At 37.2% G+C, this 11,983-nt stretch overlaps 1 protein-coding gene across 2 annotated transcripts; it reads right to left on the bottom strand.

Annotated features, from left to right (window-relative positions):
- Positions 1-1,672: 1,672 nt before the first annotated feature.
- Positions 1,673-11,742, bottom strand: LOC131245522 (large ribosomal subunit protein bL21m). Of its 2 annotated transcripts, XR_009170899.1 has the most exons (6): positions 11,135-11,742; positions 10,963-11,043; positions 4,070-4,171; positions 2,574-2,648; positions 2,278-2,489; positions 1,673-1,985 (listed from the first exon to the last, which is right to left on the bottom strand). XR_009170899.1 is itself a non-coding variant. In XM_058245047.1 (5 exons), exons 1-5 carry the CDS (start codon positions 11,633-11,635, stop codon positions 2,418-2,420), a joined length of 831 nt encoding a protein of 276 aa, XP_058101030.1. In that variant the 5' UTR covers positions 11,636-11,742; the 3' UTR covers positions 1,994-2,417. The 2 variants fall into 2 exon arrangements, 1 of the variants encoding a protein (XP_058101030.1); XM_058245047.1 differs by lacking the exon at positions 1,673-1,985 and having other exon boundaries at positions 1,994-2,489.
- Between the last annotated feature and the right edge of the window lie 241 nt (positions 11,743-11,983).

Raw genomic sequence — 11,983 nt, 5'->3', positions numbered from 1 at the left:
ACAAAGAGCCTTTATCCTAACTCTATTAAAGGACCATAACATGCCCTAATATTATGCTGATACATGATGGAAGTTATGGCAAAATATTATGAAATTTCATGATTTTGTTGCCACCAAACGGTTGACTAATACACCAACTGGATACAGTAGGTCGGAATTGGAAAAATGACAATTGCCTATTTGGATAAGAAATCCAACAAAATTGGAATGAAACCTTTTATGTCCATTTTAGCAGGTCACAAGACTTTACATTTCCATCTTTTTGTTTTTAAACGTCACATAATCATGATTAAGGCCGAGGAGAGCACCCACTCCACCTTAGGAATCTCATTCTTTCACTAAGAAATCCATCTATAAAAATCCCTTCCACTGGTCCTCTATCACCTAATGACATGAACATCCATCTTAGCTGTTTGCCGAATATTCCAACTAGGCATATACAGGTGGGGTTGTGATTCAATAAGAGGCCCTTCGTATAAGGACAGAACACATGTCAGAGATCTGGGCAATTCATCCCGTAGGGGAAAATGAAAATGCAATGGACCAAAATAATATTGTCTGCTGATCAGGCAAGTCAATCTTGTATGAGAAAAAATGGGCAGTTAAAAAATAAAATAAAATAATCCAAACAGAAGAATGTTTTCTGGAGCCATATTCTACTAGAAACCCCAGCTTCCGTGGTATTTTGATTCATCAAAGAACTCTCTCTCACACCCATCAGAGGTCGGCTCGAAGTTCCCCTACAAATGGGAAATAGCCAATCAAATGGGCTGGCTAGAGAACACGTCTAAGAAGATTACAACAATTGATTGTGGTGATTGAGCCATGGCTATCACATTGTGAGGTAGGCAAAACCCAAGAAAGACCCAGCTCTCGACCCAAGTCTATACCTAGCATGCACTGATCGCCTGAAAATAACTGCATATTGCAGTTAAATGGCACTCAACTAACTAATCATCAAACATAATGAATATTCTGAAGCACTTTCAACGCATGAAAGGATGCATAGTTTCGGTGGGGGTTCCTTAACTACTAAGTGGTGAGGAAGAGGGAGGAGGGCCGCTTCTTCTGTCCAATGTTTCATCAATGTTTAAGTATCATCAGAAACATATCACTGATACATGGCAGTTTCATCCATAATTGATACAGCCGTATCAGCCTAAGACAACTCGATATGGGGTGATACAGCTCAGTTTTGGAGCTGACTGATATGGTCATGGTATTAAAAAGCAATTAAAAATGGCTTATATTGTCCGCTCTGTAAAGGAAACGGTCATGCCTGTTATGCAATAGCCAATACACTCTATATCAGCACCGTTACGAGATTGATGCAGCGATAAAAGGCCCATTACAAAAGTTTTTTTTTTCCAATTTTCTCTCATTTGTTCACTTCTTTATTATTCATTTCAACCATAAAAGATGGGTAGAAACTAAAACCAGAACTTGGTCTATTTTAAGGATCAAAACACAAAATTTGAGCAGTATTCGGCACGGAAGTGGAGTGGACCGATTGGGAAAATACCAGAAAGGGGTAAACCTTCACTTTTATTTCTCATTTTTCCTTTTTTTTTTTTTTTCTTTTTTTTTTTCTTTTATTTTTCCGACTTGAGCGACTTTCAGCAGTTGACAAACAACATTCTTGCCAAAGAATGGTCCATTACACCATCAAATATATGTCCAAATCCAAACAAGAATACATATTTGGGATCCTAATATTTTTTTAGAATTTAATCAATAATTTTTTAGATTTTTTTTCCCCAAAGAAAAATAAAATAAAATCAGCCATTAGTGTTGGCCAGCAAGCTAGCCAATACACCAGTCAATATCATTAAGTAAAACCTTGGTCTTGATTGACCTGAAATAAAGGTTTGCCAATAGCAAAACTTCTTTATTGGAAACACAGATCATTAATTACCCTGAACAAACAAACTGGCAGCAGCCTTCTATGTAGAAAATATTGAAGCAACAGAAGCATCACAAGCTTCCTGCAAGAGATTCAAACGATTCTCTATAGTAAAAACACATGATAAAACATCATATGCAAAGAAAGTACCAACAAACAATCTACAGTGCGCATAGTTTCTTGTCTCAAAAAATATTTTTCCAAAAAATGGACGAACATTCCGCAAAAACCTTTCCAATTCCATTTAGTGTAAGGCATCATCCCTACCCCCTTCAACCAGTCATTTTCTAATTCTAAACCCGGTTGCACATATTGAGAACATTACAACCATTTTTCAATCCATGCTCAAAACATTCCGCTATTATAGCACATACCTCACTGTGCAGTTCCCGACATGCAATTCTCCAAACCATCAAGTAGGATGCTTGCTGACTTGACATCCAAAATCCAAAATCACAATGTAAGAATATAATGCCGATGGTCATAACTGCTAACTGAAGATCGATGACGGTTCCTAAGCAGCAACAGCTGCCTTTTCTGGTTTCTCTATTCCTTGAATGTCAGTGATTCTCAGCTTAGTCAGCTCCTGAAAAGGATATAGATGATGGGAAAGAAATCAATTACTGAGGACAGATGAATTGATTCTCTATTCTGATAGTATTTTGTTTACCTGGCGGTGCCCCTTGGTCCGACGATAATTTTTCCTTCTCTTTTTCTTAAATATAATTACCTTCGCATCTAATGCCTGACATAAGAAAGAAAATGTATTACAACTTTAACAGGATTGAAGCACCATAAAACTAACATGGATATCTAAGAAGACCGTGGACCTCACCTTCTCCAAAATCTCAAAACGAAATAGCAAGTATTCTTTACAAACTAGGAATTAATTTAATATTAACCTAAGGTTAGTGACAAACTGTGTGAGTTTGATCTCTTCAGTTTTTTGGATGATAACTAATCCCGGCTGACTTTGGAAAAATTCCCATTCTCAAATCACTAGAGCATTAGATGCAGGCAAGGCAATGTTGTCAAGATCGTTATTGTATCATAGATTGTAATAAGGGTTCAATCGTATCGAATCACAATCGTATCATAAATCGTAAGATTATATATATATATATATACAGCGATCATCCTGTTGCCATCAATACGCACCAAGTGATACCATGTCATGATAGTGTTAAAGGATTCTCATCTTTCCTTCTTTTTGTTTTTGTTTTTGTTTTTTGTCCTTCAAGAAATTTTCCTTCACATACAAGGATCCTTTAATAATTTAAATTTATGTTCTTGTTAACTTTCTTGGATGTAGAAGCACGTTGGAAAAGCAGCATTTGATCTTGTACACTGACCAAAAAAGATATTTTGATTTTGATTTTTATTTGAAGAGCAAGAAATTTTGATTTTCAAACATCATTCCACAATACTATAGTAAACATGATCATGATCATCCATAAAAATGTTCCAAATAAGTAATACATCAATTTCGTGTTTCAACCAGTTAAGAAGTAAGAAATCATTTTTAAAAAAGCTCTATGATTTAACGTTGAAGAGAATATTTATCACTAAATGTCTTATAAAGAACAAAATAAAATAATTTAACTTTTTTAAATGATTCGTTTTTTTCTTTTCTTTTCTTCTCTTTTTTATTTTTTGCAAGGTTTTTCTAAATGATTCTTAAAGCTGGGCAATTTAAAAACAAAATATGAAAGCCTAGTGAAGCTTAAAATAGAAGAGAACAAGTATAATTTGAATCGTAAATCAGGATTTGAATTGTAAATCGTAGGATTCAAATCATAAAATTGTATGATTCACATAAAAAGGGATTCAAAGGTGGGATTCAAATTGTTTTGCTTAAGATTCGACTCAAATCGTAAATCGTAGGATTTTGACAACCTGGATGCATGCTGAGATATTCTAGAAAAGACATGGCATGCATTCTACTAATTTTTTTATTTTTTATTTGCCAAGTGCTACCGATATGTAATTTTGAAAGCAAATAGAAAATTTGGCTGTTTCCATCATTTTGGAAGTTTGATCAGAGCCATTCTCAACATTGGCATGGATGGGTTCTTTTTTTCTGTTTTATAATAATTTCTGGCTCTCACAGTGTGCGTAAAATATTTCAGCATCAAGTTGGTGAGGTAACAGATCAAGGTCTCTTACATGCTCTTCAACAACTGCATGTACAGCTGCATCCAGCAATATTGGCCTACCAATGATAGTCTGAGTCGTCGACCCAAGCATAAGAACCCTGTTCAAAATCAACTGTAAAAAACCAAGTTACCAAAAGCACCAGACCATAAAACTCAAACTGGAGAAGTACTTGATGATACAAAGATCACAATGGAACAAAGGCAAAATGAACAAATATTCAAAAAAAGAAAAAGAAAAGAAAAGAAAAGAAAAACAAAAGAAAGAAAAAAGAAAAGAAGAGGCAAAATGAACAAAAAATAACCAATCAGAACTGAAGGGCATTTTCACATCTATCTGACCATGCAATGTCTTCTAAGAAAAAGTAACATTTGGTTAAGAAAGGCAACTAAGTGAAGCCAACATATGTGGGAAAATGGCAAAAGAACATTCCAATAAACCATATGACAGAACTGAGGCAAAAGTGCCAAAAGATCAAGGCATGATCATTTGAGATAAAAATGGGCTAAGATTGAGTCAAGAGCTGCTTTCTTTGGTAGAAACTGCACCTATATAAGATAAAAGGAAACGGAGTAAATCAAAAGGATGAACCGGTGATTATGGGAAGCATACCCAGAACAATCACAATACTGCACTGCCTGTTACTCATTGACTAAAACACAGCACTATAACCTAGTTGCTGTTACTACCTAACTGGTTTCAAACTCCACTCTGGACCAATTAGCATTTTGACAATGAGCAAGTTGCAACTTCCACAATCACAACGTGAAACCTCCACTTAAAGCCCTTCTTTAACTCTTAACTACTGAGGCTCGTTGAGTCTCCTTCCACACATAATTTGAGTGTGGCAAAAATACTTGGTTACAGAGCCTTAGTAACACTATATGCAACAGAATGGTCAAGATATGTTTAGATAATATAATAAGAAGCCCTTTTGAGTTTTCAAAGAATCAAAATTAAATTTTTCAGATAACTTTTCCTTTTTTCCAATTAGAGCTCCTTACATTTCATTGTCGCCAAGGACAAGTGAATAACAAAATACTTAAAGAGTGAGATTTACAAATGATGATCAGTAAAACTAACACCAAGAAAGCTACGATATGGTGCTAGACTGAACCAAGACAGACTTATTATGCTTTTCAAATTACGGGACAAAAAAATGAAGAGGTCTTGCTAATTCCCCCCATTTTCAATAATTTCTTCCATGCATATGCAAAATCCAAATGTAAAGGATGATAGGCAAACATATGATGACTTTGATCTGAATCGCAAAGTTGAGGATTGCATCTCTACAGACGACTTCCAACCAAACTATCCCTACCAGTCCCTCTCCCCCTTTCCTCCAATACGGCCAGGAATAAAGTGGTCTTTGCAATTGGTTCAAGAGGACCTCTTCCGTGGTGACAGAAGAAATCAAAAAAGTCAACTGTCGGTTTCCCTATAGGCATGAAAGCAACCGCAACCTCACAAAGGTTGGCTTTTCCCTACTGCTGGCAGGACCTCAGAGTAGGTGTGGGTCTAGAGACATAAAGAAGATTATTCTGGTGTTATTTTATCCTTCTCGATAATTCATAAAAAATTCAGAAAGATGATACAATTTTCAGTTTGATAAACTGGCCATGTCACTTAAAATCACGAGGGTACCTAGGAGAGTGTCATCAAGTCTCAATTGGTGAAAAAGTAGATGTGACATGATTACTTGTAAATAAAAAGGGAAACAATAGATGAGTATAATAAATTGGGTAATAAGATGGTGTGGTAATGAAGTAGCAGAACTAAATGGGGATAAGAATAGTTCAAAACAATAATTGTTGAAAGGTTAGTGGTGGGTCCTTTCCTGCATAAAGGAAACATCTTGTGGAAAATGCAATTGCACATGCTATTATTATGCGGGGAATGTGGAAAGAGTGCAATTGCACATCCAGTTCAGATCGGGTTAAGAATCAAGACCTTCCTTGTGAATTGGGGTCTTGTCAATAAAATCTTCAAAGGTATCTTGATGGCATATCTTATTAGAAATTCAGCTCCGGATGATGGAAGATGAACATGGATGGTAATTCCTTGGTAAGCCGAGGTTTCCAAAGTGGGGGGACTGGGGAGTGGTCAGGAATGATAAAGGCGAAGTGGTATTGGTGTTTGTAGGTGGGATGAGGTTGGAGATTCAAATAGGGTCAATTGGAAGCTATAAAAGTTGGTATTAACCAGTATTATCATTACTATTATTTAAAGGAGACAATCTTATACAAGAAACAAGAAAGACTGACTAAAAAATAACGAGTGATCCTATTGTCACTCTATTGTTGGCAAGCAGCACAGCCACCTCATTGGCATGGCTCAGAACAACAGAGCGCACTGCTCCAGATCTAGCTAATAAATATCCAGACTCTGCCACACAAGAAGCAAGCCACCAGGGACCTGACCAGACCTATGCCAATGGATATATTCCTTGAGAGACACCCTCAATAATGAGCTTCCAGTAACAAGGGAAGCTGAAAAATGCAGAGTCCACTTTGTGCATCCCACCCCCCACCAAGGACCCAGAGAGGTCATCCTGCACGCCACTTTCATTTCTCAAGAAGCCGCCAATCTGAGATGGGCTATGGCTCCCAAAGAGCATCCACCATAGTTTAGTTTGAAAAATCGAGGCAGTACCCATTCGGCGTCACCTTTAGCAGGCCTCCTTTGATTGCCTTTGTATTTTAGAAGGAGATTCCTCCAATACTATAGCATGCGTCTCAGGCTCTTGTGAGCAGCCTTGGAAGTTTGTGCTCCCTAGTCAATGAGGTTTCTTCCTCCTAGTCAATGAGATTCTCTCAACCATAAGGTTTCTTCCCCCTAGTCAATGACATTCTCTCAACCATCAATGTTTCTTTTAGTCATGTTTCTGAGAGGCATCTTAGAGGATGTGTTAGCTATGAAAGGTGTGCATAGGGAGAAGGGCTCTTTTTCTTCTTTTTTTTAATAAAAATTTTTTTTGGTTCTTTGAAGATTCTATTGCTCTTGCTCCTACTTTTACTTCTTTGAATAAAGTTTTCCATTGTTTACCAAAATAATAATAATAATCACTGAATTGTGAATGTTGCAGGTGAGAAAACAGCAGAGAGATGGAACCAAACAATATGGACAAAACTTGCATACTAGTAACAAGAAACAGAGCAAGAACTATTCATGGAAAAAACTTAAAAACTCAGAAATAGGGCAGATGGAGACTATAGGTACTTATCAGCAACAGGGGCCTAGATCAACATTCTGTATGTATAAATTCATATATAATAAATTATTTTGCTTTTAAGTTTGTGAACCTTTACAAAAACATTTGTAAGTGTTAGTCGTAGTGAAATGCATTACTCAGTTATGTTAGTTGTTTTGTATCAGTGTCATATTAATGGGATGTAAAAGCATCTTTTATGAGTAACAACTTTCTTGAAGAAAGGAAAAGGAAAGTGAAGTGAAATACAAACCAAAACTTAAGATTAACAGGTAGATAGAATCCCTGTCCAGAGACACTTCTAGCAAGAATCTAAAAGTCAGTTGCTTCCCTTTGAATGTGGTAAGTTCTTTTCACAGTCATGCGGCCATTGCTCAGTGCTGATGTCCTCTAAGATGACATTATTGTTAAACATAAAAATCATATAAGATCAATCGTACCCAGGCTCTGTTTGTTACTGATGCTCATATTGCATTATATCACTTCTGGACATGATTGGGATACAGTTCCCTACTCACAAATGAAGAAACATTAGCGTAACAAAACAGATCTTGATTATGCTTTAATTGTAAATCAATCCATCAGTTGCACTGAGTTAGAAATTTCTAAGAATTATTTTCACAGCTCCTAATGTGATCACACAAACTAGCATATGAACTGACAAACTTGATACACTAAACGATGAAATGTCAGGTCATGCATAATCATTGTTGTCTCACAACTACACTTTGATATTTAGCAGAATTTTCTTGAAGTGCTCCCATGTAAATTTCAGAATAAATCTTGTTCCACAGAGAAGAATATAAATTTCCGCTTTGCATCTTGAGTGAGTCACAAATATGCACCTATTGAGTCGTTTCACCACTTGACAATATGAACATCTTATCAGCCCAAGAAATATCTAGGAGTGTTAACATATATGGGTATCATTCTCAAGGTGTTCCATTTCAGTTATGATACAGCCGTAAAAGCCGATACGTATAGGTAACGGCCATGACCGTTATGCAATATGGGAGTGAAACGAGGCAGTTGATTTTTTAGAACCGTGTTGGTTGTTACAAGGCATAACGACCGTTACCCCCATAACAGTCAAAAAACAATTTCTATTTAAATCCATTTTTCTCCTCATTTTTTCACTTTTCTCATTCCAAAAACTCTCTTAGATTATTCTATAACAGATTTCAACCACTCTTACTATAGTTTTTAAGATTAACATCGTTCCATAGATTGAAGTAATTTGGGCTAATAGAAGCTCAGAGGGCCATTTTTTCAAAAAATTGAAAAAAGTGGTATTTGTTTTTTTAATTTTATTATTATTTTTATAGTTCTAATGCTTGATTGTGATGTGTAAACATTAGAAACATATAACCATGTTCATAAATTCACTAGATAACTCGATACAACACGCTCACCAAAGAGTGAACCATTATGCTACCATAAATATGTTCAAAATAAAAAATGAATACAAATTTAGAATATTTATATTATTCTGAATTTAATACATATTTTTCTAGAATTTTTTGGGCAAAAAAAAAAAACCGTTACCAAGGTCGTAACAGCCATTACGCCCCTGTATCAGCCATAATGGCCGATACTCGTATTAGTAATAGTGGTGACCATTATGGCCACCGTTACCGATACGGAATACCTTGATCATTCTAAATAGAGAAGAATGATTGAATGATTGCTATGTCCATACTTTTCTTCTTTGGGTAGTTCACATGAACGTTCACATTCACCTTGCCTTACAAAAGATACCACCTTAGAATTACAGAATTTGTCAAACCAGAAAAATAAAGATTTGTTAAGCCTATAGAAAGCCACCTATAGCAAAAAAGGATCATGCTAGTGTGCTCGCGCAGGTATACAGGACGTGATTTTCTCTAAGTGAGTGCCACATGGGTGAATGACTTTATGGAGAAGGGCTAGATTCCTATGTTAGTTTTGCACCAGTAAAAAGATGGTGGTGACTCATCCTCCTCACATCTGGCACTGACATGCAGCTATTTAGACCACCCAATTGTGGATGGAACATATATCTAAAATCACACAGATCAATCAATCCTAACCATCCAATTAATGGCTGGTAAATGGATTGCTAAAATTAAAATAGTAAGTGGTCAAATTTAAAAGGAAAATCAGATGGTTAGTATTGTCTTGTCAGTGCAATTTTTTTGGTTACCATCCATTCACAGTCAGGTCAGTGATTTGGAAGTCTGGATTGCCAGACAACTCTGCCATCTGTACATTTGAAGAGTCACCACCGTTCTTTAAAATGGTGCAAAAATAAAATTACTAGCCAAAATTACCCCACCCTGCATACCTACGCAAGTTAGACCAGCGTTTTTAGCAAAAAATGGGTTTTGAGGCTGTTTTTCATAGTTTCTAGGTTATTCCATAGAGATATACTGATAAGAAAAAGGTTAATAAAGAGATGCTACATAAAATCACCATGTGATAAGGGATTTTTTACATCTGCTTTAAGAGTTGCAAAATCCAAACCTCTATCACTGACTAGTTTTGTTACAAAGCCAAAGGTTCCGTTATTCCAGCACCTGAATTTGATTCATAACCTGAGAATATATGTTCCCACACTACCATCATCAAGGTGTTCCGTATCCATTATGATACACCCGTAAAGGCCGAGACGTATAGGTAACGGCCATGACCGTTGCACGATTCGGGGGTGAAAAAGGACAGTTAGTTTTTGGAAACCGTATCAACCGTTACGGTGGCCGTAAAGGCCGTTACAGGGCATAACGACTGTTACTCCCATAACAGTCGAAAAGCGATCATTTTTTTTCTATTTAAATTCATTTTTCTCATCTTTTTCACTTTTCTCATTCCAAAAACTCTCCTACATCATTTTACAACAGATTACGGCCACTCTTACTATAGCTTTTAAGATTAAAATTGTGGATTGAAGTGATTTGAACGAATAGAATCTCCGAGGGCCTTTTTTTCAAAAAATTGAAAAAGCAGTATTTATGCCTTTTATTTATTTATTTATTATTTCTAGTTCTAATGCTTGATTGTGATGTGTAAACATTAGAGACGTAATCACATTAAACAATTCACTAGACAGCCCGATACAACAATCTCACCAAAGAGTGGACTGTTACACTACCATAAACATATTCAAAACAAAAAATGAATACATATTTGAAATATTTACATTATTCTTGATTTTCTAGATATTTTTCAGAATTTTTTAGACAAAAGAAAATTTTCAACTGTTACGGGGGTCGTAACTGTCATTACGCCCCCATATCGGCCGTTATAGCCGATACCCATATTGTTAATGGTGGTGGCTGTTACGGCCACCGTTACCGATACGGAATACCTTGACCATCATCTGTAAAGGTGTCTTGCACACTTAACAGAAGAGAAAGGATTCAGTGCCTCTGGATGGACGAACACCTCCACATCTTGCACTGCCATTTGAATTTGCAGAAAAATTCACTGTCGAAGCAAGCCATCTCCATCCAACGGATCAAATTTCATCCACAAAACTGAATTAATGGTGCTAGACGTGAAGGCTCGAATTCGGAGGCACCAAATAAATTCTCTTGACAGATTGGCAAATGCATCTGCGTGTAAAGGTGTGCTAGGAGGTCTGTGTGAACCTCTCCAGGCCGAGCTTTCAAGTTACATGAAAAATAAACTAAATAAATCTGTAGCCATCAATATGTCATACCTTGTCATTGACCTCGCAATGTTTCAGTCTCTCGGTGAAAATCGAATCCCCATTACTGACCTTGAACTGATGGGAACCGATCTGTTTTAGAAGAAAACAAAAAATCATATTTCTACATTACACGATTGTCTGAGGAAAAACGCATAGAAGAAAAGGGAAGATGAGTCTGCACCTGAACGACGGCAAAAACCGGCTCCCATGGCTTAAACAGTCGTTCGGAACGGTTGAGTGGGCCAATCACTTTATAACCGATCGCAGCCGCTTCCTCCTCTTTCTCAGCCGTTGAATTCGTTCTATTGACAACGCAATTCGACGAGGGAACATCGTCATCTCCGTCGCTGATCTCTCCTGCTTCTTCTTCTTCCTCTCCTTCTCCTTCTCCTTCTCCTTCTTCTTCTTCTCCTTCGTCTTCTTCTTCTTCTTCTCCTTCTCCTTCTTTGTCGGAATGCCTCGTTATGGATGAGAAATGGCGACGGACGAAGCTCGAAGGGCCGCAACAGAGGGAATGGAATTCGTGGAGGGGAATTGACGGAGGAGATTCGAGGTGGGGTGTGTAGAGGGCGTGATGGAGAGGAAGAGCTAGGGTTTTGGATTTATGGAGAGGGTGTGATGGGGAGAGTAGAGATGAGGAATGGCGGGTTATTAGGGCATTGATGCATCGCCGGTTCGCCATTCTTTGCTCTGCGTCGGACGGGACAACGTTGCTGGAGGTGGGGTTTCCTAGGTTTTAAGGTGGGTTTACTCGGAAATCATTTCATACTCTGGCAGACTGTAAATGGTTCATACGCATGGACTTAGAAGCTGTACACGTGAAAAAGGAAACTCAAATTAAAATGTCCATATTTGGGGCCCACCGTAGATTGATCAGAGTTTTAAGTCACTTGATAATGGTTGGTTATTAGTCGTTTATTGGATTCCCTTGATGACATTGGGACTCGTATTGGGTGGTGACCCCAGCACTACCCAGTTCGCTGGTGTAAAAGCTAGGTGGGCCTTCACACGGTCTATCGATTTTGCCAGC

The sequence above is a fragment of the Magnolia sinica genome, chromosome 5 (genome assembly GCF_029962835.1).
Source record: "Magnolia sinica isolate HGM2019 chromosome 5, MsV1, whole genome shotgun sequence".
Lineage (NCBI taxonomy): Eukaryota > Viridiplantae > Streptophyta > Magnoliopsida > Magnoliales > Magnoliaceae > Magnolia > Magnolia sinica.
Note: the sequence above shows the minus strand (reverse complement) of the source record. Positions and strands in the feature narration are given on the sequence as shown.

Excerpts from the sequence above, each read along its gene's own strand:
- LOC131245522 (XM_058245047.1), bottom strand. The coding sequence starts at position 11,635 with ATGGCGAACCGGCGATGCATCAATGCCCTAATAACCCGCCATTCCTCA. Across the intron at positions 2,649-4,069 it reads ATGCAGTTGTTGAAGAGCAT|GCATTAGATGCGAAGGTAAT; the intron begins GTAAGAGACCTT and ends TTCTTATGTCAG. Across the intron at positions 2,490-2,573 it reads GGACCAAGGGGCACCGCCAG|GAGCTGACTAAGCTGAGAAT; the intron begins GTAAACAAAATA and ends TATCCTTTTCAG.